The sequence below is a fragment of the Pelmatolapia mariae genome, linkage group LG15 (assembly GCF_036321145.2).
Source record: "Pelmatolapia mariae isolate MD_Pm_ZW linkage group LG15, Pm_UMD_F_2, whole genome shotgun sequence".
In the NCBI taxonomy this organism is placed as follows: Eukaryota; Metazoa; Chordata; class Actinopteri; order Cichliformes; family Cichlidae; genus Pelmatolapia; species Pelmatolapia mariae.
In genome coordinates this window covers 4,858,255-4,886,239 of record NC_086240.1, presented here as the reverse complement: position 1 = coordinate 4,886,239, position 27,985 = coordinate 4,858,255, and the positions used below count along the sequence as shown (strand labels likewise).

Genomic DNA, 27,985 nt, shown 5'->3' with positions numbered 1-27,985 from the left:
TTAAAATTTATAAATATTCTCTGAATCGAACATTAAATCAGTCGGGATGTTATAGAATTCTTCAGAAAAACAAACAAACAAAAAAAATTCCAAGAGATTTTTCAGAGAGCAAGACAAAGTGACAATAATCTGATACACACATTGCTTCTCTACTCCAAAAATATCTAGACCTTTCACTATAATTTGTAACCCCCCCACCCAAAATATATCAAAATATACGCCAACAATAAGCATCAATACAGACCACACAGAAAGCAGAATCTCAGGGGTTGCTCTGGGTACTTTTCTTTCTGTGGACACGCTTCCTGTGAGGCATCAGCACAGGTTACTCAGTGTGTGACCCCGCCACTGTGGACGCCACGTACAAACTTCCTGCCCTGCCTTGTTGCCATGGTAAAGAAGGATGCGACTGTGCCTGTGTGGTGCTTGGAGGAAATTCACTTGAGTAGATAGCTACACACAATCTGGCTGGAAAACATGGGGCAGCCTCCTTGCTGAGCTTTCTTGATCTAATTTTCCAGGAAGTCTCTACATCTCTCCTAGTACTCAAAAAAATGGGGGCAGGAAAAGAAGGAAAAGCTGCTGAAAGGGTTTAGGATGTGGCCTTGTGACTCCTCTACATGCTTCTCCAACATCTGATTCATGCCCTCTAGGGGCCAAATATGTAACAGCACATCTGGGAGAAGGGCAAGAGTGGTCATCTGATGCAGGAGGGAGAAACTTCATTTAATCTACTCATTGATTATAATAAACCCCTGGCTGCCATCTGTGCCCATCAGAAACCCTGATAGCTTACTTAGTAAGGAACTGTGTGAAAATGATTAGTGTTAGCAGATGCTAAGACTCACTTTTAACATTTTTTTTTAAATAATATCCTCTAAAGGCAATGGCAATAGGATCCCCTCACTACATCTAAACAGTACTTCTATAGCAAACAAAACTGAGAGAACACAAACACTTTTTTAAGTAAAGTGTACAGTTTGTGGGTTTGATCATGATTGTAAACAAAAAAATATAATAAAATAAACCCACCTGTCCTGCCAAATACATGAATACTAATGCTAATGCTTCCTCTACCTAATAATTTTCACACAGTGCCTAATTCCTGACCCTCAGTGACTTTTGTTTCAGAGGATGAAAACTGGTCCCACTTCAGCATCCGAGGGGGATCTTCTCCTTGAAACCCAGGGGGCATTCTGTCCTGTCTCGTGTGTCCCATAAGTTTCTCCCCTAATAGGACCAATCAATAAAAGCTCAGGTGACCACGTTGCCACATTCTCCCACACAGCATGTGACCTGGAAGAGTGCCCCCCCCCCAGTTCTTGAGGCCAGGTTGGACTTTTTTCTTTCCAGCATGTAAAGACGGGAATTCTGATAAAACACGAGCCCGTGTTTTCGTGTGAGCGCTTTCTCTCCTGTCTGCTGGCGTGAGCTTCACTGTGGTCTCCACCCAATTAAAAATGATATAATTTAAAGAAAAAAAAAATCTAAATAATATTTATATTGTTACAAATGAACAGAAATCTTTTCTATCCTGGAGCACAAAGAAAACAGGATATAGTTAATCAATTAGACACAGTATTTCCAAATAAGTTAAAATTAAATCTTAATATGTTTTACTAGATTTAAATATTTTTTCTTACTTTAAATATAATTATTACAGATCTTGCAAAAATACTACACTGTGCATTGGCTGTCTGTTTAAAGAGTGCCCGGTGCTTCCTGGATTCAAATATCTACACTTCATTAGAAGTTGGCTGGATGGGAGATTTCCATTGGCCTATTATCTCCAACCTCAGGTCATACATCAGTCCCCATTAATTTTTATTTTTTTCCCCATTTGGTCAAATTTCAATTAACATTTCATTGTTTTTGAAACTCACCTGAAATAAACAGAAAAATAATGCATATCCTCTTGATTAGTTATGTTCATTTTCCAAAAATAGCAAGTCTAAAAATATACTGCATACACCATCTTAGGAAACTGACATAATAAAATATCCCTAATAAGGAGAAATCGTAAAGTAGGAGAATATATCTATTTATATTACCTCTTTGAAGAATCTGGGGATTAATAGAAATAATAACAACTTAAAAGCAAAAACCTCCCAATGATCAGGATTTGATTTTTGTGTCACGATTCGTGTGGCTCAAATAGAGAAAAAAAGTTCAGGATGGCTTTAGTGTGTCAAAACTTTTGCGGGCTTTACCCAACGTTGAAGGACAGGGCGTTTGCTGCGTGGGAAAGCAGCTGGTTACTCTTTATGCCGTTAAAGGTACACGATCACGCACTCTGACACCACTCACAAGTCAAAAAAAACACTTGCTTGCGAGGTTAAGGCAATAGAAGAGTGTGGTCAGAAACCCGCCACAACTTACAAGTATCAAAATAGCCCACCTGCCCCTCCAAACCTCCACCCAAACGCCCTCCAGCTTGGTGCTACGTCTGCCTGCACAGTGGGTCAAGCCTCCATCCAGATGCCTCTTTGAACTCTAATCACATTGACAGTGTGGATACATACATGTATATATATATACTGTATAATTATATAGGTACGTTAGAGCTGACTGACAAATCAGATGGAATGACTCGAGCGATATCCCATGATTCAACATGTCGAGCATCGGGTTATATGACAAACACGCTGGCTGGCTGACTTCACTCCTCTACTGGTTAAGTAATAGAAATACACAGTTTGCACTGACAAAAGCAGCCATGACATCCTCACGGTTTCCTTCTACAAAGGTACAAAAAAGACACACACACACACACACACACACACACACAAAGAAATGATATACAGTGAGCCCCACCCCACCCGGCGTCAATATTAAGTAGCTGGAAGTTGAACGCATGTGTAGTAATTAAGGAATGGATTAGTGCAATAGAACAAGGGAGTGAGGAGTAGAAGCGCTGACGGAGAGAAGGAGTGAGGGTGGAGACGGGAATTCTGGCTTGTGTGAGACATCCTTTGGTTTATCTTGGCAGAGAGGGGATATTTTTTTAGGGGGGGGGGGGTCGTATCGAGCTGTATCGGCGATCAGAAAAACAATCGGGAGCTAATGTCATCCGCTTTTCTTTTGGAGAGAGGGTGCACAAATGCCAAGCACATCACATCTAAGCTGACAAGTTCATGCTTTTCTCTTTGCCGAGCGAACAGCCAACGTAACCTTTTGCTGTAAAAATGTACAAAAGATGTTCTCCACTATTTTCAGACCTTTTACTGTTTGTAAGAGAGCCACGTAGACTGAACCAAACCCTACTTTCAAGGACTGCAGGTGCACCCTGTTCTACCGCTTCAGTGTTTGATGTGGCGAGACGTAGCTGCCTGAAGCTCTCCCTGCAAGTCATAAGGCAAGTCACAAGAACGAGTAAATGTGAAAAAGTATACACGACACCACAAAAAACCCATAAGGGAGACTCTTCTTCAAGTAGCTGAGATTACAGTTTGCTTCGACATCTTTCACCACGTGTGTTTATTTTTTTACTGGTTCGAATCTATCGCGAGAAATTTTAGTGTCACTGGTCCGTACTAAACAAAGTTAAAAGAGCCCTGCTCTAGTTTGCTCGAGTCTAGTAGGGAAAGGACTGTCTCACGAACCCCGTTCAGGTGCAATCATTTTAGTTTTGCGCAGCTCATCACTTGAGATGAAAAGGTTTCGGTCAGTGTCAGGAGAAGAGAAGGAAGCTCCGCTTTCTCTAAAGCTGCTTGTTTTGGTTTTGATTGCCTGAAAGCTTCCTTAAAAAAACAACAACAAAAAAACATCACACATGCCGACAGTTATCCATTCACCCTGGAGTCACACTTGCTCTCCATTCTCTCTGACATGCACGCGCAGACTCACGCGGGTTCGAAATCGGGAGAAATGAGACGACACTCTCCATTAGCTGCTCCTTCACTCTCGCTGCTTGAGCACCGTTAACGCCGAGCGGACAGCGCAGGCCTGTGTTCCCCGGCAGCGCCTCTGTGCCGGACCATCCCTGAGCCACTGGCTTACAAATGGAACAAACATGATTGTTGTGCTAAGATGCTTGAGGGGAAACACAGTCCTGACAGCAGCCCAGCTCGGCCTGGCGTTCAGCAATTCTGGCAGGGAAGCGATTGGAGGCTGAAACCTCAGAGTGTGGTGGAAGCTTTTAAAAATAAAAAATAAAAAAAAATCTGATCTGAAGAATGAATTATCACTCCTTTCTCTTCCAAAACCAAAACCAGAAAACATTGGTGCTCTGTCTACCACATTCCAGCTAAAGGGATCTGTGCTTCTTATTGGCCCAATAGACGACCTCACCCCATCACCACCCCCTTCCCTCTGACTGTGAGGTGCTCACTGGATAAAAACAAAACAAAACAAAAAAAGTCCCTCAGCCCCCTTCACTCCCTCTTCTTTGTGTGGGATGGGGCGGTGCTTCATTGACGATTAATTCAAAAGGTGCAACAGCCCTCCACCCTCTACTGCAGATTCTTCAAGATGCGACCGTAACGAAAATCGTAGACGTGCCGGCAGAGATACACCAACTCGGGGTCGACGTCTGTGGGCACACAGCGGTGGGAAGGAGGGGCAAAGTCGGGGCGGCAGGGCACCATGCTGGCACTGCCAGGCGGGGCACCTTCAGCACGCCGCTTCACCAAGGCACAAAATCTAGGAAGGGAGAAGAAAATCCATTAAAAGGCAACTTTCCTGCTTCTCCGCCTTCATTTAAACACTCCAACTTGAAACAGGATTTTCACAAAGGTTATCACGGTAAGTGTTCATTGTCTTATGTTCCTGCAAATTCATTAACAGTTGTAGTGTCACCAGTGTGTGATTAAAAAAAAAAAAGAAGAAGCTTCCACGTGTCGTCAAAGCTGAGGTGTTCATTTCAAACTTCAAACCTTGTGAAAAGACGTTTTCTGCTAGCAACAATTACCGTGTTCGTTACTTACCTACAGTACTGGGCTAGTGGGAGAACATAGCATCTGTCTTCTATGCAGGCCACGCTATTTTCATCCTGATGCCGAGAGGCGAAAATCTCATTCTGAAATCAACAGTGGGTGTGAAGAATCACATCTCTGTTAAGCGTTTCCTATTGTGCTCGGCGAATAATGAAGAAATGACACTTTTGTACTAAGAGCACAGTGGGAACTATAATTGTTCATGAGCAACAGGATTTTGCCTTTTTGTTTCTACCTTATGTACTGCCAAAGACACACACACAACATCCTGCTCTATTCGACACGTGCCATTGTAAAAAGAACATTTCTAGAAGTAAAATCGTTTATCTTTCCTGTTCTTGGCTTGTGCAAGTCTGAGGTCAGAGAGATATCATTTTTTAGCTTTGTGGTCAGACTGAAGAGCAAACCAACTATCCACAGTTTCAGGGCAGAGCAGCAACAGGCCGTTTTGTTCGCCTCCTCATTGCACATAATCTTCTTACACATGTTGTACACATGAGGATACCTCATAATATTTCTGATGTAGCACAAACTGTTCCATCAATAAAAACTGCATTATCTTTAAACAAAGTGATAAAAATTAAATAAAGAATAAATTTCATGGCTGCAGTGCTGTGTAAAAGTCTTGGATCACCCTTCAAGAAGAGACAGACTTTCTTATCATTTTTTTTAAAGTGGTCTTGAGCAACAGTTCTCGAGGCTTTCTAAGGATCTTTCAAAGTTTTTCTTTGCTTTTTCACTCACTTTCAGTCCAGTCCTTGTACCTGACCATTTTCAGTAAATGATTAAGGTTTTTTTGTTTGTTCACACTGACCTGTGAATGATTCAAGAATAAAAAAGACACCTAACTCAAGGAATGAGCCTGTCTCGAGTCTGCACATAGAAGACAACTTAGAGGAGAACCAATTTTAACTTTAGGCACTCTTTTACTAACAGCCTGCTGCAAAAACACATCATTTGTTTCAATTTCTTTAGCCGAATCAAAAGATGCCAAAGATAAGACAGCTGTAAAACTGTATTTTTGCACCAACAAGATTATTCCCAAAGAGCTGTTAGCTGAACATGTGACACATGTCAGTATGGTGTGTAGCATGCCTTTAAAAGATTTGAGGAAACTGGATATGTGGAGGACAAAAGTGGCAGACCTAAAACTATCTAGAGCAGATGAACAGTATCTGAAAGCCATGTCCTTAAAAACTGGAAAAAGACCAGACTCAGGACCCGAGAGATACATCTGGCCCTTCAGTTTTGGGGATCTTGTCATAAATGATGGAATTATGAACAGAAATCTACGATACAATACTATCTGGATTGGTAACTGTTTCTTTTTTCCATGACAATGATCCCAAACACACTGCTAATGCATTAAAATCATACACAGTGGAACACTGTCAGTCATGTATTGGCCTCCCCAGAGCCCAGAGCTAAACATTACTGAAGCAGTGTGGGATCAATGTGACAGAGTACAGAAAATAAAATCAGCCAACATCCAAAGAAGAGCTTTGAATGTCCTTCAAGAAACCTGAACTATTATCCTTGCAAATATTTCAATAAACTGCTGCACCAATTTCTTAGCTTAATATATAGAAACAAATTGTGGCTCAAGACTTTTGCACAGTGCTATACTTTATATATTTTGACTTCATCTATTCTTACACACAACACATAAGCGCACACACACACACTTCATGATGTCATTTTTTTCCTTAGAAGATACTGATTACGTAATCCTTCGCTAATGGAATAAATCAAATAAAGTGTTTTTATTTGATGAATGTTGATTGTACCTTCTCTTGTCTCACATACACACAGATCTGTGCTGTTACTGTTTGTGCAGACAAACAGTAACAGCACAGATCTGTTACAGGAAAAACATCTTGGCTCCAAATCTCTGCCTCACCTCACAGTGTGTGCTGGGATCTCTGCCTCCCTGTGTGTGCTCAGGTCGGTAGTACCAGAAAAGACTCATCATCAGCTCTCCTGAGGGATCACATTAAGACACACACACACACACACAGAGGTAAACAATCTTGGCCATATGCTCCTCCGGTCATCCATCAATACACATGCACCACTGTATCGCATCATAATCTCCCCCCTTCTCCTGATCTTTTTTTACCTGTTTTGGGGTCCTCCCACAGCGCTGATATCTTGGCAACATATGGGAGGGATTTCTTCCTGGGGCCTGATCGTAGCAGCACAGTGTCTCTCACATGTATCACTTCACCGTCCCTCTCGACTCCTTCGTAACATTGCCGCAGGGCCGTCTCATCCTCTCCCTGAGACACACACAAACACACGAGCACGCAAACACAATAAGAAAAGACATAATTCTCATTATAAAGACAAAAAGGAATCTGTCACACAAAGCTGTATCGTCAAAACACAATTATCTTTTCCCTCAAGAGACAATTTCTTTGTCCTTGTGGAAGGCAGCTGTGTTGATGCTAAGGTTTCTACTGGTCAGGTATTTGGAATAGAGAAGGTTTTCCTTCGGTCAAAAAGCTCTCTAATATGCTGATCATCTTCATCGTACAGAGATGGACTCTCAAAAAACCTACCGCAATGAAGACCTCCCTCTCTGTGGGCATTCCAACAGGCAGCCAGCCATTAGTGGCCCGTCTGCGGCTGACCCTCTTTTGTTTGGTGCTGCTGAGGCTTGGCACGGGTGGCGACTCCTTTGTCGATAGCTGTGCGCGGCCCATGGACAGAGAGTCACCGGAGGGCTTGGTGCTCTTTGGGCACTCCTTGGCTAGCTTTAGCCTAGCCTGGGGCTGGTCTCGTCCAGACAGGTGGTTCAGTAGGTGGGGTTTAGTCTGCGTGGAAGTGGGCACGCTGGACAGAGGGCAGCTGGACATTGGCATGGTGGGGGGAACCAGAAGGGAAGGGTTGTGATCACCCTGAGGGGAGGGGTAACCCTCTGAAACAAAAAGGTGACAGTAACAATAAGCAAAGGAACTTCTGAACACCATCAAATGGTAGATGACACAGCTGGCTACTTATCTTTAGAATAAGCCACATGAACCTTAAATTATATATACACACACATAATTTAAGGTTCATGTGGCTCATGCGGCTCATGCTATACATTATTTATTTATTTATTTTTCTGCTTAAAAGTAACCTGCTTCTTCTATCAGTCTAGCTACGTACATGACACATTGTAACCGAAAACTTTACAATAAGCCTAAAGCTCCTTAGCCACACACATCTAAAGCAGTTACCTCATTCTGCAGGCAATTTAAAAGCTCATGGCAAAAGACAAAAAAAGGACTACATAAAACAGAAAGGCTCCACTTGCTTGACTTCACAATTGGCTTGAGGCATATCATTTATCAACAAAGGACTCTTCAGAGTCTTTAAGTAATAGCTTTATGTCTAACTACTGGAATAAAGGTTTCTTTTATAATACTGGCAAAGAAGGCTAGAAAACAGCTAAATCAAAGAAGTGTTATCACAAAAGAACTTGCCATCATTGTGAGCAAATCCTCAAGTGGCCTCAGAAAACCACTTAAGACTGTGATAATTAATAATCAGCAATTAATACTGAACATTTATGAAACAAGACCAAATCTTGGGGCATGGGGGTCAAGCAACTCACCTGTTTTGATATTGTGCGTGCATCCAGTGCATCCTGTGCTAAAAGAGCAACCCCTGCTGGTGACAGGAGCCATTGCTCTGTAGGTATACCCACTAATCCCGCAGGCGTCACCGTAACAGGGTGAAGCCACAGAATTGCAGTAGGCGGGGTGGGCTAGTCCCGACGGATGTGACACCTGCTGCCCCAGCAGCTTGGAGCCGCTCATTCGGCTAGGGCACAAACTAGATGGGGGCAAGTTCAGAGGTCGCGGGGCCATGGTGGCTGAAGTTGTTCCAGTGTGTGTCGGGTGGGCGATGTGGACGTAATAGCTGGAGAAGCAATGGTCGGCGGTGCAGAGGCAGGGGTGAGGGCTCAGGGTGAGCGCTGTGTGTGGTAGGGAATGTGTCAGCGATGGTGAGGTTACTAGGCACTCGCGCTTCACAGGGGTCATGGCTGAGTTAAGTGGCTGATCGTCTGATTCTCCATAGGGTTGCTGGCCTAGAAAGAAGGCCAAGCCGTGACAGTAGTCCATTGAGCGCTCTGAAGGAAAGCAGTAGTACGGGCTCAGCTCAGTCTCCAGCTGTTCCTCTTTCACTTTCTTCAGTGGGTATGCTAGCATACTGCGTGACTGGTAGCCCGGTTTTGTCAGTCGATGGGTGCAGCCACCCGTTTCCCACTCCACCTTTGGCTCAAAGCCTGCCTTCTTGCAAGCTGTGCAGCCACTGTGCAGGGGAGGGATCTTTTTCCCCTTCTGCTTTTGTGTGCGTCCCTTGTGCTGAAGTTTGGCCCTCGAGTGCGACTTTAGGGTCGGGCCCACGACGGGAGCCTTGCAGTCTGAAGTAACAGTAGCAGTGGGTGCAGCCTTTGCTCTTTGTTTACTGGTAGCAGAGGAACTGGTTAACTTCAGCAGGGCTGCGGCATTAAGTCCAGCCAACCGTCTGGGTGCAGGAGCGTCAAGGCACTCCTGACTCATCCCCAAACTTTCATCCCCTCGGCTAACTTTGGCCCTCTTGGCAGGCTTAGAGCTTTGGTACGCTTCAAGTTCGTGAGATGTGGAGCCTTTAGTGTTGGTCCCTCGCAAAGCCTTAAGACCTCCGCAGACACCACCTCTCGCTGGATCTGCATCCAGGAAAGCCCCTGCATTTATGGGCTCCTCCTGTCTCTTGGCCTGTTTGGCTGCTGGTTGGGGATCAGTGGCTCTTTCTAGTAGCAGGCTGTTTACCGCCTCAGCATTGAGAGAAGCCAGTCTCCGCTTGCGTGGCTGAAAGACTCCCAACCCAATACTCTTGCTATAACTTCCACTGCATGATTTTAATTTGTTTTTTGGTGACGACTTCTCTTTTCCGTCACTGCTTTTCCTTTTTTTGGACTTGGACTTGTGAGATAATCGTCCGCGGCCATCCTTTCCTTTCCTTTCCTTAGACCTCTGCTTTTCACGAATGTTTTCCTCCAGTCGGGTCAGGAGGACATGGCAGCTGAGTCCTTCACTTTCTGAATTCCCAGCCCTCCCTCGCAAAGGGTACATTTTCCTGTCCCGTTTCTTGACGTGCCTCCGGTCCACCTTTCTTTTCTGCTCTGGTCTTTCTGTTCTTTCCCTCTTGTCATTCATCCTCTTGGCCATGTTTCTGTCTTTTTTGGTGACCTCGCTTATCTTCTTTGTCCTGCCAAATCGCAGTGTGCGCTCAGGCCAGGCGCCGCCCATGGCACCACCATGTGGCCAAAGACAGCTGTTGTCCCACCACTCTGGACTACTTTGGCTGTGCCCAAGGGAACCCTTCTGCCTTGCGTGAGTCATCACATGCTTGTCTATGTGGCCTAGAGAGAAGAGATGAACAAGTGGTCAAAACTCCACTTTTGTGCTGATTTTCTACTCTTACACAACAGATCTCAACCAATCCCTGGCCTTAACTCAGTAAGGGTTAGTCGTAGGGTGTCATAGTATTTTAACCACTTTCTAAACAAGAATATATTTTAAACAAAGTCTTATAAAGTATTGTGCAAGTCTTAAGCCTTCCTCTGTTATATTATGCAGGAGATTTGGAAATAGGTAAAACAATTTATACGAACATGAACAAATCTGGTACAAACACCTTTATTCTTCAACATAACCTAAACTCTCTTAGGCAAGCTTTCTTATGATTTCTTCAGACTTCTTGAAGGACGTTCAAAACTCTTGTTTGGCTGTGTTCCATGTGCTTTTCAATCCAGGTATGCTTTAACTTCATTGGCAGTGTGTTTGGGATCATTGTCATGCTGAAAAAAGCCATTTCCAATCAGATGCTTTCCAGATGGTATTGCATGGTGGATTAAAATCTGATGATACTTCTTCTACATTCATAATTCCTTTTGAAAATTTTGACAAAATTCCCCAAACCACTGGCTGAAATTCAGCCCCAAACCATGACAGAGACTCCACTGTGTACTGATGGCTGTAGACACCAGAGTTATTATAGTTTGTATTTTCTAATTAGGTTTGATTTTTATTGAGTTTTGATTTTTGCTTTTAATTCGGTTTAGTTTCAGCTAGTTCCCAGAGTGAGTTTCCTCATTTGAGTTTAATTTTCGTTGTGTTACAATGTTTCATTTTAGCTTAGTTTCTATTAGTTTCAGTGTTAATTTTAGTGTTATTATTATTGTATTGAGGGTATATGGTAAAGGCAAGATTTAGGAAACTCAGAAACAGTATTATATTAAAAACACTGAATAAAAACAAGCCTCACAATCTTCGCAGAAATCCAAAGTTGCAATAAATACATCCATCAAAGCCTCATAAGGCAAGTTTTGATTAAAGCTTTACCAACCTAACAAATACCAAAACTATTTCCTTTTTATTTTCCTTTTTTTTTTAGTTACTTTTCACTAAATAAATTCAGTTCGTTTTAATTATTTTCAAAGGTCTAGCTTTTATTTTTATTTTAGTTAGCAAATGTTTTTCACATCTGGTTTTAGTTAACTCACTGCTGTGCCTCTCTCCTGAACTCCTCTGTACATATTGATTTGGGCCAAAAATTTTACATTTGGATTCCTCACTCTGTGAGATAACATGGATAACATGACACAAGAACTTTAGTCTTCTCTCTGTTTCCCTCCTTTAAGAACAGCTTCTTGACAGCCACCCTTGCACTGACATCATTTCTGATGAGGCTTCAGTGAACAGTAGATGGGATAAACTGAAGGGCCACTGAAGCACCTCTCAGGTCCTGTGTCAGGTCTTTCTTTCCTGTTTCTTAAGGGCACGACCTCCATCTACTGTAGACACATTTGCCACTTTTTATTTTGCCCACCACTTGTCCAGTTTCCTCAAACACACTGCACTTTTTAGCCAATAGCTCTTTGGGAATCACCTTGTTGATTTGAAAATACAATTTTATGCCTGTCAAACTGTGTTATCTTTGGCACTTCAGCTACTGGGAACAAATTATGCATTTCTGCAATAGGCGGCTAGTAACAAAGTGCCTAAAAATACAATTTAAAATTGGTTCTTTGCCAAGTTGTTATGTGTAGACACAACACGGGTTAGGGTGTCTTTTTTAAGCTTGAATGATTCATAGGTCAGTGTTAAGAGGCTAACAAAACTTTCTCTGAAAATGGTCAGGACTGGACTGAAAATGAGTGGTGAAACAGTCAATGTCCAAAGAAAAACTTGCTAAAGGCCAGGTTTAAAAAAATGACAAGGAAGTCTGGCTCTCCTTTAAGGGCAGCCCAAGACTTTTCCACAGTACTTTACATGAACCTTTACCTTGTAGTTCCCAGTTAGGCTTTTCCATTTTGGCAAAAAATCCATACAAAAGGGCGAGTGCTACCGTAACGCTATCTTTGCCCAACAATATATAGGTTACTAGTGGCATGGTGGATATTGGGAGGTAGCTCACAATATAAAAAGGACTTCCCTGTCAACAGTAATTCAAATCATTTTCCAAAAAAACTTTAACTGGATCCATAGAGATCTATTTCAGCCCTTGAGTTCTGCCACATTGCGTGGTCAGACCAGGCAGTGTTATGCTGTGTAGTAGGGATGACACTGAGACCAAAGATTACTTCAAATGTTTTCAACAGTCAAAACTTAAGACGAGACAAAGCTAGAAAGGATATATAAAAAAAAGAACCAAAAAACCCAGCAGAAGTCAACAAGCCACACACAAAACAAAGATACCGACTATCTTGCATAAGCCCTCAGCTTAGATTTAAATCCAACATCTGATTCAATACATAAAGAAACTTAATGATGAATAGATTCAGCTGAACAGTTTTGTAATCAGATCATATGGCGAGCTGCAGCTTTTGTGCGTGTGCCTGGGATCTTCTCATTATGACAGGTTTGTGTCGCACTGGAGAAACTGATGCACTGTGCCATTCATTCACTGTGCTCATTGCCTTATCACCACATGTACACACAGCAGGCAAGCAGCAGCTTGTTAAGGCCAATTGTTTAGTCTGCAGTGTTTAGTCTGGCAGGAAAATGTCAAAAAAAAAATCTTTGACCACAATAAGTGCAAGTGAGAGAAAAATAAGGCAAATAAACTGAAGCCCATTTAAATGTGACACTTTTAGTCGTTTTAAATTGGATGGTTTCCGGCTTCCCATTACTTTTCTAAGCGCCCGTGTTATGTAAAGAAAGAGAATCTTTCCATCTGCAATACAACACAATATGTGATGATTCCCAAAGCCCACCGTGAAATCATTTAACAATTAAACCTAATTAGCATCAGCAAGAAAGTGTTCGCGCAAAACGCTCCCCGCGCTCAGTGTAAAACTGCAACACAAACAAGCAGAGAGTGACTCACACACTGTATATGTTTGCGTTTTAAAATAATGCCCGTACAGAGATCATTACATTTCCTTTTTAGTGTTCGGGGAAAAGGTAAAGATGCACGATCGTGTACCACCTAATGAGCCGGGTTAAACTTTTAAAGACCAATATCTCCATTTAATAACCCTGCAGACACATTCTGCACCGCGAGGAAAAGAAACCTCGCCGCAGCAAGACACAATTAGAAGTTTTCCATCATTGGGCGTTCTTTTTTGTTAATCAAATAAAGGTTTTCTTTTTCCCGACCCACAGGAGCTTCTTGTCCTACACCATATTTTCCATAATTAGTTATAATCGGATAATGAAATCCTCCTTAATGACGATTGATACGCATATTTACAGCTGCTGCTCGTCTCTCCATTCTCCTCGCTTTAAAAGGTGCAAGGATACTGGCTTTAAAGTTTAAACATTTCCCCAAATGAGCTTTAGATCAGAATGATTCTATTGGTTACCCGCGGTATTATCAGAGTTAAGCTTTTTAATGTTTTCCCCAGTTTATTCTACATGGAGCCAAACAGGCCGGGGCATCTGTTCAGATGAGTGTGCCTGCGCGAGGCAGGGAGAGGCCTGATGGTTGATGCAGATTTCTCTGCGGTGCGAAAACATTCGAGGCCAGAGACTTCTATCCCAATAGATGACTCGCTAACAGTAGAAACCCGACAAGATTCTTCTAACATGTTGGATTTTGTCGGCCACAATCTGACTGGGCTTGCGCAGCCTCAAGGCGGTCCAACGCTCCAGTGTGCAAGAGATCCTGGCAGTATCAAATCCGATTTTAGCTCTAGGGGTAATGAAAACTGAAGACAACTTTCTGACTCAGTGATTAACGTGACATTAGAGGAGTTTAAAACATTTCCATGTTACACTCCTCACAAAGAGCTTTTATGTCTTGATAAAAGTTAAAAACCATGGGCGCGATAAGCTCAGATATGGCTTGTGTTTGTGTGTCTTCCCAGTCTTTGCTGTGCCAAAGGTTGCTTTACCTCAGGCTGAGCTTATCAGACAAGATGTAATCGGTTTAATGGTGTTACCTTGCTGGCTGAACCAGAAATTCAATACCTGAAAGACAAACTTCAAATCTAAAATTTGGTGGTGCTATTGCTTCATATTTGATTTGCTTTCAAGATTAAAAAAAAATAGTTAAGTGTCACTAAACCTGTTAGAATGAATGATCTGTCCGAGTCCAGATTAAAAGCAAAGCATTTATCCTGATTCTGCAATTTTTCCATCGGATGTGGGGTCACTGCTGAGAGTTGTAGGTGTGGAAACGCTGCAAGGAATAACCTGCTTCATATTATCTTGTGCAGCAGCCTTCTGGCAGAACGGCAATTTGTTTCTTTAAACACAGTTAGGTCCGGTGATCCGCAGGAAGTAATTTCACATCTGCTGGGAGATCAATGACCCGGCACTCCATCTCTAATTGGTTAGAAACAGATCATAAGATCCTCTCAGCAATTATACAGAGAACACACCAGGATATTTTTTTTTTTCTTTTAATAATGAGACATGCATGATTTCTCAGGACTCTTGTGACTCTGTGTGTAAAAGAGCAAACCAGATGGCTTTTTTGTAATGAAGATTAAACAGCATCAGGCTACACAACTGATATCGAGTCAATAAGTGTGAGATATGCGTTGGCCTCCAACGCCAACCGTTATTAATAAACACAAAGCAGACAAAAGGCTAAACGACAAACAGCAAAGCGTGTTAACGCTGAGCATTAAAGTTCACTTCTCAATTTCCTGGTGCACAAATGTGAAGCAGTGCAACTGCCTCGCTGTATGACTTTGTTAATCCTAACACAAACCCAATCACAGGTGAAAAGCTGAGAGCAGCTTTCAGAATACGACGTGAAATCTGATAACTCGCCACAAGATCACACCAACCTGACTCAAGGTTAAAATCAAAGTGGATCTCAGTGTGATAAAAGACCTGAAAAAAGGAGCTCATCTGTGGGAGTAACACCATTCTTTACCCTCAATGTAAACATAAACTATTAATGACTAAATAGTTAAATACTACTAAAACACTATGATGCAATTGTAAACAGATACAAGTGTCTGTTAGTATAAGCTCCTGTGATACATACAGCTGGGCATAAACAGTTAATAAATGTTTCAAGAGCAATAACAGTATAAGATCATTAATAAATAACTATTATAGGATATTTATATGTTGGATTATTGCTGCTTCACAGTTTGCTATAAAGTATTCATGAGCATGTTGAGCAGATTTCTGAGGAGTCTGATTGGCTGGGAACATTAACTTTTAGCAACCAGTTTAACTAAACACCTTCTTTTCTCTGTGTATATTATTTGACAAGTCAAATGCCTTAATAATGACTTAAATAATAATTACGGCTGTGAGGCCGGTAGCTCGAGTCTAAGGGTCTGAGCTGTGGAGGGGTAAAAAAAAAAAGAGAGAGAGAAGACCACAGGCAGAGGAACTACAACCAAAGTTGAGAGTGTAAAAGTGAGGAAGTGAGAGAAGAAGAGAGAGACATCTCTTCTGTGAGGGGGGGGGGGGGGGGGGGGGGGGGCAGTCTGTATAAGTGTAAAAGGGACAGCAGAAAGCCTCGCTGTTCTGTTCTACAGACTGACAGCAATCTAAGAAAATCTCTTCATGAAAATCTTTAAACTTGTCAGGATTATAACAACTAGTCCAGCCTTACAAACCCCAGCCTGTGTGGCTTGATGTTGCCAAGCAACTCAGACAGGAATTCAGCAGCGCTGGGAGTAATTACAGCGTTTAAAATAGAAAATCCAAATTAGCTATACGTGTAAATAAATGAATAATATTTATAGTTGGATTACATGGCATTTTATGTGTTAGTGGCAATGCTAAAAGCCTCTGAAGTGTGCCCTTCAAGTGTACACTTGAGAATAACTGTCATGCGCTATGAAAGCTAGCCAAAGCATCACTTTTTTATCCCTAAGGGCCTGAGACAGGGGTGGGCAATTTATTTTCCCCAAGGGGCCACATGACAAACTGGGACTGTTGTGGAGGTCCACACCAAAAAGCTTGCAAAGGCATAAAATTAATATTTAGCTGAGCTCAGTTCGGCTTATTATTGGTGTGTGCGGAGGAAATTGTATCCATTACCTTGGCAAAAGCAAAAACAAAAAAACTAATGAAACCTTGAGTGACCATCTATTTAACTATCCTGCAATATCTTGAAAAATCTTTGTTTTTTCTGGCCCAAAAAAAGTGTGACTGACCCTTTTGCACTAAAGGCAGTTCACGCTGTGTTACACAAATCTATTTCCAGCCACTTGAAAATCTGCCCATTGTTAAAACTGTTAAAAAGTCATTTTATTTCAGTTCTAGAATTTTTTCCCACCCTTAGCTGTAGCAAAACCTTCTTTGTGGGATGCCCTGAAATTTCTGCTGGAAAAAACACACCACAAACATAACAGAGGAAATACAGCACTAAATAAAAAAGAAAGCTAAATAATCAAGCCTTTAAGACCAGTTAGTGATTAACTTTAGCACAATAATATTTTTGCAGCAGAATAAATGAAAGAACCGGACTCTGGAAAGGAAAAAAGTTCAAGCACTCTTTCCTTCTTCCCTTCTTTCCCTGAAACTAACTCTTGGATAAATTAAATTAAAAAAAAATTACACTCCTCTTAAAACTCACACTCCAAACATTTCCGACAGTCCCCCTGTTTGCCACCTTTGCAATGAAATACTTCAAAATTCTCGCCTCTTCAAATTCAGGGGAAAAAAATCACCGTTTTGGTTGAGCAACTCAAAGCTCATGTCAAAACAAGGACACAAAAAAGGTCAAAGAAACATTGCATTACAGCCGCCCAATAAGGCAACACCAGATAGGACACACCTTGCAGATCACTTGGTTACCACAGTTGTGCAGGGCACGTTCATAAAGGGCTCATCAGCCTGCATCAAAACCTGTAATTACACCTCTCTCTTTTATTTTAAAAAAAAATGCTCTTGCCTTGAACTTTTAGGCAGAGCCACAAAACGCCACAGAGCACCCATCAAAAATAAATAACCAGCTGGGTAAGGTGGCTCGCTCGGATCAGACTGAGAGCTTCTTATTTTACATTTTCCGTGTCGGGGCCGGTGGTGACGGGCAGGTTCAACACGAGGCGCTGACATGATGGGTTTTGTTTTTTTGTTTGTTTGGGTTTTTTTTGGAGGGGGGGGGGAGGTTGTTGTTTCAAGAAGAGATAAAAACCTGAGAGAATCTGAAACATTGCGTTACTGTTTTGGCTTTCTTCCGAGACAGCCGGAGCTTTAACACCATTGGCAGGGATGTCGAGGGCGGATTGCTAGATATGCATGCCTGGATAGATTTGTAATAATTGCGTTAATATACGTACATATATAAATTTATATACAGTGGCCGAGGAATACAGTATGATGGGATACAGTACAGCCTGACGTAGCTGCCCATCTGAAGTAGCCAGCCAGGCTCTAAATACGGGTTGAGGAAGGGAGGGGAGTGGAGGGGGGGGGGGGGGGGGGGGTTGCTACCAGAACACACAAACACACACACACCAAGCAAAAATAAAGGGCAGTCACCCCTCCTGATCACATTTTCTGACCGGATTCCCGATCAGCGACGCGGTGGCTGTTCCCGATCCCAGTCCTAGCTGAGAGCTGTGAGGTTATGGCACGTAGCAGCAGCCCCGTGTGTCGCTTCTGGTGCACGAAGCGAAAAATAATAATAATTAAAAAAAAGGGTTCTGCGCTCCTTCTCTGGACGGCTGAGCAGTCGGAACACAACTTCAAACATTCACAGCCAGATAGCACCCCCTCCCAAAAAAATAAATGTGTGTTTAAAAAAAAAAAGGATCGAGGTGGTAACTTACGGCTCGCCGCCACGCTTCCTCCAGCAGAGCCGGGAACCGTCGAACAAATCTGCGGGGAAGGACGGACAAACGGACGGATGGTCGGGGAAGAGCGAGCGGGTGGGGGTGTGGGAGGGCTGGGGAGGGGAGGAGAGACGGAGCCGGACTGGTGCGATGGCAGAGCTCCGTAACTGGGAGAGCTGGGGAGGAGTGAAGCGGAGAGAAGAGAGAGGGGACGGTCGGTGGCGCTGCCTGTGAGATGTGTGCGTGCTCTTCCTGGTTGGGTTTCCACCGATTCGCAGAAACTTAATCTGAACCAGTTCCCATACGGACCAGCCTCGCTCGCCGCCACCCCCCCTCTCTCCTCCTTCTTCTCCCATGACGGACAAACAGGCAGAAAACTAAATAACTGCAGTACGCGAGGTAACTTGGGTCCATTACATAAAACACACAATGAAAAGCGATGGATGTTAGGCTACTGCCACCCCCCTCCTTCCTCCCCACTATACCACCGCGCGGAGCCTCACCCCTGTCATCTTATCGTGACCAAAACACGCCAGACTGTTAAAATACGTCCAGAGACATTTCTCATGAAGATTGAACAAGGACATGGCCATGAGTCAACAGTGTTCCATGTGGTGGATGTGAGATATGAGGTTTAACTGAGGTTCTTTAAGTTATGGAGATGTAAAGGGGATTAAACCCATCTAAAGCTCACTTTAGGTCCTGACTTTTTTGTATTAAAGCAGCTTTTATTAACATGCAGGCTTATAAGGTTCAAAGTTAAAATCTGCTTTGTCTACACATTAAAAAAAATACATCTTTAAATCAAGCTCATGCAGGACCTTCATTTTTCATTTAATTGTCCATAAAGAGCTGAGACCAGAGAAGCCAATTAGACTGCAGTGGGGAACACCCATCTACCTTCTCCATAAGTTTGAAAACTTCAGAAAGTGAGGGGTACCCTCTCTGCTTTTTTGCCCCATCTCTGTCCCTGCTGTCATTGGGGAAAAGGCAAAAACAGAGAAACAAACAACCAAGGCACCAAACACACACCTGAATCCTAACAACGCAAATCTGGGTGATTGAGGATGTTTTTTTTACCTGTTTTTCCACCTTTTTCAGCTACTTTTCTCCCTGGTTATCAAATTGGGGGGTTTTAGTAAGCATCCATAGAGCAAACACATCTCTTCTGCAGTCCTTTGTGAAACTCAGCAGATGAAATGGTGGCACAAGGGTTAAAATAATATAAAAGTACAACACCTGATCAGTCTGCATCTGGTGCACCGATATAGCCTCTTTACACTCACCCTGATGTGTATGTCTTTAAAACTGCAGGGGAAAAATCAGGCATGCTCCAAACGGGAGGTTCGAAGCTCAAACGGTGCTAACTGTTCCACCCACATGTTTCTTCACTTCTAGGAAAATTTAAGCAAACTCCACCATGATCCAACTATAAGCACATATACTGTCATTTGCAGACAAATTATTGGGATACTCTAAAAGTATCTCACTAGACTCCTGCATTCAAAACTGAGACATTTATATTTTAACTGACTGATATGTATATGTGTTACCAGTGTAAGCTAAACTGTTAGATCAAACCAAGGTCATCACATGAAGACGTTAGCTAGAGCGTTTTTAAGAAGTGCAGCAGCAGCTTTTCACATAAAGCTAATCTCTAGTAGTGTAAATACTTATTTCATTATTATCTATGGAACCACTGCCCCCCACCCAAAATAAATAAATAAATAAATAAATAAGTTGCTATACTTCAAGTAAGCTTCAAGCAGACTTCATCACCACGCATTCTGCTGATGAGCTCATACTTTATGTGTAAATTTCAATAATTAAACTATAGCTGGGAATTAAACTACACAATTAAAATGTTTTTTAATTATTTTTCCTTTCATCACAGCCTCAAAAATTATATCTGCTGCTCCCTAGCCCCTTTCAGATATTTCAATTTTCACAACACACTTTTATTAAAAAAAAAACAACAGACTCTTAATTTTTCTATTAATTTAACGAGTGTTTGACTGCTTAAAAACATAGTTCATCTATTGTTATTTTATCTGGTCTGTAAAGAGTGTCTGCTGGTGTGTTTTTCTCCTTCCACCGAGGCTCCAGAAAGGTTAAAAAACTGTGTTGAATTATTTATCTATTTTTTTTGGTTATGCAATCTGAAAGAATCAGAACCTGACATAAGAGCACCTGCTTTGCTACTTATTACAAACAACATACTTATTTAATGGCAAGCAATGGTAATGAAAGGCTGAAAGAGGCTGAATCACACACACACACACACACACACACACACACACACCCACACACACACACACACACAGCAAGAGTTGAATACAAAGTTATTACATCAATTGAAACCCTCTACAGGAAGCCTGTCACAGGCCAGACTTTCCATTGCTGTAGAAAAGTCGAGTGAAGTGGCCGTCACATTGTGCAACATCAGATAATCAATACCTCAACTTTTCAAGAGAGGCTTATCCAATCAAATGCATTGTTCTTTAAAAAACTAATCAGGTATCATTTGTCAGGAAGACAATTTGCATTTTCTAAAAGCCACTTGTGGAGAGTGAAGATTTGATTTGGAAATACCGCTCGGACACAGAAGTAAAACCTAAGAAGGTTGGTATTGATTAGTTCACCGGAGGGAAAAAACAGCACAATCATCCACTGGAGACTGTACTCAAACACTTTCTGTTTAAAAGTAAGTAAAGTAACTTTGAGTTATTTTTAAAGCACTTTTAGAGACAAGAAACAGTCACAAAGTGCTTTACAGGGGTAAATCGATAAAAGAAAGTAAACACAAAGAAGCAGAAAAGGTTAGTTATTGGTCTCCTTTTGGAAAATGGAAGCTGTGGTCACCTTAGGTTTACTAAAAATCAACTAAATTCTAACTGGGTGGTTTTTTCAGCAAACAATAAAGCAGGAAAATGCTAAGAGAAACCTGCAGCTCCTTTACTGCATAATCATATCCACAGGAATTGGAAGCAGCGGATGGATTCAATACCCAAGGCCGGCATTCTGCAAGAACACCGTGCAGGTATGTGTTCTAGTTGGGTGCCATTTAATTTCACCATTTTTATAGCAATGAATCAAATGCATCCTCCAGAGCAGCAAATGAGAACGCACCATGAAGAATTTAACCAATAGCTAGAGCAATTGATAATATTAGCAGGACATGTCTTTAAGGGACTGTGGGAGAGCAGAGCAGAGCTAAAAAGAAAAGTCAATACTGGACATCCAACAGGTGGCCAGATACATCTTACATTATGAATTAACCAAGTTGAAAAACTTTTTAAATCAGGCACCCAATTGAATCACGGATCTCATAGAGGCAGACAGTTGCACACACTGATCCTTGTACCCATTATTACTTCAAAAAGAAAAGCTCACTCCAAATATGTGACCCCAATTTGAGTATGCAGTTAAGAAAATTAATGGATGGATGGACACAATATAGTCAAAGAAGCCATTTAGGACTATTTATTAACAACAATGAACAGATGGACCAAATAACGATCGGATGCCGCTTTTACCGTGGCGACAGCACTTCTCCAGATCAAATGTTAAAACTGTCTTAGATTTTAAGGATCAAATCAAGCAGAGTTCAAAGATGAAGAAGCTGAAAAGGCAGAATTTGTGAAGAGTGTCACTTCAAAGTTACAGTTTTGGTTTGCTCTCTCTCTCGTTCCTTTGAACATATAATATCTACCAGTCAGAGTGGCTTATGAAGACATAGCAAGCTGCACTACCGGCAGCTATTACAAATGTACCTGAAACTGTAAGCAGACACATCCTTTTGTCAAAACACTTGGCGAAAAAAATAAAAATTCTAGTTTAAAACCATCAGACTTAATGTTTTATTAGGCACACTGGTTCAACGTCAGTTACCCTTACAGCAGAGTGCAGAAAGCAGATTTAGTCGGTGCTCGGTGGTTCAGTAAACAGAGTCAAAAGAGCTCGTTTGAGTCCGTTTCACTGCGGTTCTTTTCATTGTATTGGTGAGCCTCAAGCACAGAGATGGAGGCCAATTATTGAGCCAACCCAGCAAACTACTTCATCTTTTTACTCTGACTGTAAGAACAGTGGGTGGTGATTTTTGTTCTGTTGGTTTTTTGTTTTGTTTTTTTCTCATGAAGAAAAGCAAAGCTGGTCAGACGCACGAGGAAACAAACCCCAGTCCTTACGGTCCAACGTGGATCTAAGTGTTAGCTACTCCAAAGGCCTACACGCAATTCAATTCAATTTGTTTTATGTAGCGCCAAATCACAACAGCAGTCCCCTCAAGGTGTTTTATATTGTAAGAACATACAATGATAGAGAGAAAACCCCAACAATCAGACAACCGTCTATGAGCAAGCACTTGGTGACAGTGGGAAGGAAAAACTCCCTTTAAACAGAAAGAAACTTCCAGGAAAACCAAGCACAGTGAGGGGCAGCCATCTGCTGTGGCCGGTTTGGGGGTGAGGGATGGGAGACAGGACAAAAGACACAGATATTAGTAATACCTAATGATTAAATGCAGGCTGGTGTATAAACACCAAACATAAACAAAAAAAAAAAAAAACACTCAGTGCATCATGGGAAGTCCCCCAGCCTCCTAGGACTACTCCCTATAACCGAGGGAGGGTTCAGGGTCACCTGATCCCGTCCTAACTATAAACTTTATAAAAAAGAAACATTTTAAGCCTAATGATAAACACACACATACACAATTCAACTTGTTGGGTCATTAAAATTTCATACAGATAGCAGGCATAAAAGTGTCAGAATGACTGGACACAGAGAGTGGCGGGGCACTGATATTAATTCAACGATTAGGGCAGGGCTTCTGTCGTAAAAATGCCAACATGGGTTAATTATTAAATTAAGTACTAACCGTAAAAGGGTGGCGCCACGCATATTAACACTTGCAATAATGGGCATTAATGGGGTAGAAAAGAGTCCAGCAGATGCGATTAATCTAACACAGCATATAGGTAAAAGGGTTCCTTCAGGACAACAACAGCAAATGAGCATAAACAAGCCTCTCCCAATGAAACCGAGCAACCGTGACAGTAATCTGGCTTGTCATTGGAAGGCGCTCCTGTATATAACTACTCAGATGGCAGCCAGTGTAAACACATATGGGCACACAAAGTATTTGACTGTCACACTCAAATGAAATTCAATTTACAGCCATTAAAACAGATCAGGACCACAAAACCAAAACAAAAGAAAAAAGATACACGCAGGGATTTTTTAGAGACTGTGTTTGAGCCCTCTGTTTTTGCAGTATCACAGTTTACACTTTCCTAGTGGAGTCCAATCACACTTCAGTGCAAGTAAGAACTGGATATTGTAAACATATGACATAAAAAGCTGAGGTCCTCTATATAAAAAGTAAAAGGCACATAAGTAGTACATGCAAAGTAAAAGTACTTGGTCCCTGTGGCTATTATCACAGATCTAGTTTTTCCAGTTATAGCCGGTCAAGGTGGAGCTACTGTTTTGCAGTTCTATACACAGGCAGGTATTTTTATTATTATTAGTATTATTTATTTATTTTTACAGAATATCCTCCTTTGAAAGGGTTATAAGTGAAAGAGTGATGAGTCATCACATGATTCATGGGAGAAGGTGTGTGTTCTGTGACGCAAATTTGATTTTGTTTCCCCCCCATAATCTTTGTTTACGTCTAAAATGTTTGATCGTTTTTCTTCTCTGGCCTCAAACACTCATTTAAATAAAACCACCCGAGAGGCTTTTGTTACCCACAGTCATCAGTCGTCAGACACTTTTCACAGGATGCGAGCTTTTGTGTTAAAAATGTTAAGATTACAAAATTGTTTTTCTTTTTACATAAACCTTTTTTATTGTTTAAAACTGTATTTAGTTACTTTCTACCACAGTGTAATGTAACTAACTGGACCTATGTAAAGATGCTTTGTGATGTTGAACCAGTGCCACGTCTATGCGCACACATACACACACCACATTATGTGGGTATCATAAATGCCCGAGGGTCACCATAACAGACACATGATCATCAGTAACCATACTCACAATGGTCACTTGTTTTATTGCAGATAATGTCCAAATCACACAATTATAAGCCATGGAGGATACATGCTTTGGCTCAAAATATAGACATAAATCAGCAGAAATGAATGTATTGTAGTGATTAACACGCTTGCCTAACATCCAAAAGATCCCAGATTTGAGACTAGGTGGACACACAAATCCATGGGAGGGTTGTGTCAGACCTGCTGTTTCGACCTCTTGTGAACAAGGGAGCAGCTGAAAGACGTTTTAAACTACCTTATGTTTTGTGACTGCTCTGCTGCTACGATGCACACACAGACCTGTCTATAGGAGGTTATTACTGAGGCACACCGTTAATCCAATCCAGATTTGACTTCAGCTCCTTTAACTGGACCTGAAGTTGTTGCTTACAGGTGCTTGTAGGGTTCTGAGTTCATTAAATACCTGCAGCTCCACAGCAGCAGGGTCAGTACGTGCATCCACAGAGTGCGAGTTTCAACAGAGGAGACTTCACTGCAGTTATTAATTATCACAGACGCAGAGATGGGATCGCTCAGGAACTAACAGTAAGTCACAGCCTGTTCTTTTCACCACCTCACACAGCTGAGCCTTCACACCGGGGTCACAGTTTCACAGTTCAATCAGCTGTTACACACCGGCTGGCCTTCGAGCCTGAGCTCCATCACAGCTGTCTGAACATTTCTTATTCTACGTGTAAAGTCTGGTCATTTCAGTAAAAACAGAAAGAAAAAATATTATTCTTGTCAAGCTTAATTTAACTTCTTTAACATTTTTATGCCTAAAGCGTGAGCCTTTTTATCTGATAAAATGTATCAACAGGTAGCCGAGAAGCAATGAAGCTTTTAGAGTATCACGAGTTGCAGTAATTGGATAAATTATCATTACACATGGACAGAATCTTTAGTCTTTCTGAAATCAATAAATAAATAAACAACGGCTTGAGACAACTCTGTTGAACAGCGCAGGAAAATAAAAATAATGCCCAAAGTATTTGAAACGATTAGAACGACTGATTGATGACACACAGCGCTGGAATAAAAATCAATAGAAACAAGCACAGATGGTTTAATTATCCAAAAAATAATATATAGTGCTACTCCAAAACGATTCCAACAGTGAGTATTTTATTGATAATTTAAGCAATAGATTTGTATGCTGGCAGAAATCCATTGCTAATTCACAGCGGATTGCCTTTATGGCTCAGTTATTAGTCCTGCATGGCTATTTAATGACAGGTCTAGGTGCGAGCCATTAAAAAGACTTCCATATTAAATTTCATGACATTTATGATTGCTAAGTGAAGCGTGGGGCACTGTCTGCTGGATCAAAGGGAAAGAGTGGTAAAGTGATCCGGCAGGCTGAAGAATGAATGCTGAGGAAACTCCAATAGATTAATGATCAACTACAATAAACCAGTGTGGCCTGGCAGCACAGCACACTGCAGGACAGACTCACAGACGAACCTGAAAAAAATTAGACCCGGCAGAAAACAGGATGCATTTATGATGGTGTGAACAAGGGAAAGAAACACAGAGGCTAAAGGTCACTCATGGTGTACACCAAGCCTAAACGAGCAAGCAGTGGAGAAACTTCTCCATCGACTGATTCAATAAAACCTGCACTTCCTCTGACAAGCCAACGTGGTATTATTTAGATTAGTAAGTGACCAACAGAGATAAAGAGTGATTACCTCAGCTAAACTTAGCTACACTCTTACTCCATAACGAGCTTGTAAAATATACTCATTTACTTGGTTTTGTGACTTATTTTGCTTATTTGTCTCAGCAGCTCCAGCAAAAGGCAATTCACCTTTAAACTTTTCAGATGATTTCATTTACACAGCTTTATTTTTTATTTCTTTTAAATAAGTTGAATTACATTCATCTCAGTGGAGCCCTTGGTTGGTGAATGCAAAAGCTGAATTTTTAAAGTAGCTCCACCTCACACAGCCACAGTATTAACTTGTAAACAGTAAACACCTCTGTATGTTTTTAATAGAAGTGGAAGCTTGAAAGCAATAAAGTTGTCTTTTTACATGTAGTTCTGGTGCTCACACTCCTCCTGCTCATGTGACTGAATAAGGGCGTGTTAGGCACCACTCAAATATGCTTAGTGAGCTGTATAATCAATACTGAGGAGGATTTGGAGTTCTAGTGCATCATCATTACACGCAGCAGTTTCTAGATTGTTTGGTTAAATACTAGAATTTGCTTAAACCCAGTCATTCCGTGTTCTTTCTTATTCTTCTTATCCCAAACGGTCCCCAACACTGCTGGAGATCAATCACCGACAGCATGAGCCTCCGGAGGGGGGTTTTGTCTGTGACATAATTTATTATGAGCCCATTGCCCTAACTGGCAAACTGTGATGTGGGTTAATTGCCGGAGCAATTACGACCCTTCGTCATTAAAAAAAAAATTATTACTATTATTTTTTTTCCACCTGAGCAGAGCGACTCTTGATTTTGATTGCAGCTGATGAACTGTTTACTTCGAGAAGCTCGTTAAAAAAAAGGTCCAGCGTGAATCACGCGCACGCGAGAGCACGTCGCAATAAGAGAGAGCGAGATGAAAAAAAATCCTCGAGACTTAAAGTTTGCAAGCAGTCGTGCGCGCGCAGCCACACCGAGTGACGGCCAGGTGTCTCCATCTGCGCATCCTTCCACATGATCACAATATTAGCGAGCTCGCGGGCCGCCGTGTCTCTGACCTTGTTTCAACGTGTTCACAACAGCACTATTACCAGTCGGTGTTACACTTTTGATGGGTGCTCCCCTTGTACCTCCAGCTCTGTAGCTGGAGGTGGAAGGGGAGAAAAGGGGGAGAAAATTGGGAGTTTGGGGGGGGGGGAAGCTACGCTAACACACATTATACACGGCCAGTACCGACCGAGTACCACTCCCTGTGAATATCTCCTCCATCATCATGACCATTATCTACCTCTGCAACGTCCTCCAGACATGACTTTAAAAAACGGGGGACTCACAAAAAGAGCAAAGCTGCCAATGTAACCTCTACTCTGCCTGAATAAAAAAAACACACACAGAGAGAAAGAGAAACGATAGTATGGAGCAGCCGTCACTTACCGTAACCTAGGTCCTCTGTAGCAGGGACTACCTCGTCTAAAAACAAAATTTTAAAAAGATTCGCTGGTGTGAGGACCACTTCTTCTTCCTCTTTTTTCTTTTCCCCCCCAAATCGCTAGGTAAGACAAGTCAGCCTCATCCGTGTGGCGAACCGATGCAGATCAAGTGGAGGAAATGAGCACGAATATCGCTGATGTTTCTCCACTCGAGGGAACTCCTTAAAAAAATACGGCGAGAAGAGAGAAAATAAGAGGGGGGAAAGAGGCAAACAACTCTCTTCTCGCAAGAAGAGACTGCACTCTTTTCCGAGAGACTAGCTGGCTTTGCTCTGGCTGTTTTTCTTATCCCATTCACTCTCCCGACGGCAGCACGGCAGCAAACCTCGAGAACTGGCGTTTCGACAGCCCGCACACACGTCGTCTGTGTCCGTCCCTTTAGCGTTAACAACGCACACAGCCCGAACAACAACTAGCAGCACAAAACACAACACAACACCACACCACACGACTGACTGACTGACTGCAGCGCTGACAGACTGGGTGGGCTGCACCCCCCCCCCTTCTCCGTCCTCTCCCCTCCCTCCGCGCAAATTGAAGAAATCCTCAGCAACAACAAAAAAAAGTCTCCCCGCGTTCGTTTAAATCGTAAGTGACAAATATGGTTTACATAACGACCACAAGAACATCCTCA

General features: G+C 42.0%; 1 protein-coding gene across 3 annotated transcripts; it reads right to left on the bottom strand.

Moving 5' to 3' along the window:
• Positions 1 to 24: 24 nt before the first annotated feature.
• LOC134643336 (bromo adjacent homology domain-containing 1 protein-like) lies at positions 25 to 27,819 on the bottom strand. Of its 3 annotated transcripts, none has more exons than XM_063495652.1 (7): positions 27,296 to 27,819; positions 8,536 to 10,329; positions 7,496 to 7,854; positions 7,054 to 7,213; positions 6,835 to 6,914; positions 4,926 to 5,017; positions 25 to 4,641 (listed from the first exon to the last, which is right to left on the bottom strand). In XM_063495652.1, the coding sequence occupies exons 2-7, from the start codon at positions 10,307 to 10,309 to the stop codon at positions 4,452 to 4,454; spliced, it is 2,655 nt and encodes an 884-aa protein (XP_063351722.1). In that variant the 5' UTR covers positions 10,310 to 10,329; positions 27,296 to 27,819; the 3' UTR covers positions 25 to 4,451. The 3 variants fall into 3 exon arrangements, with proteins under 3 accessions (XP_063351722.1, XP_063351720.1, XP_063351723.1); XM_063495650.1 differs by lacking the exon at positions 27,296 to 27,819 and adding an exon at positions 18,163 to 18,379; XM_063495653.1 differs by lacking the exon at positions 27,296 to 27,819 and adding an exon at positions 17,896 to 17,979.
• Positions 27,820 to 27,985: the final 166 nt, after the last annotated feature.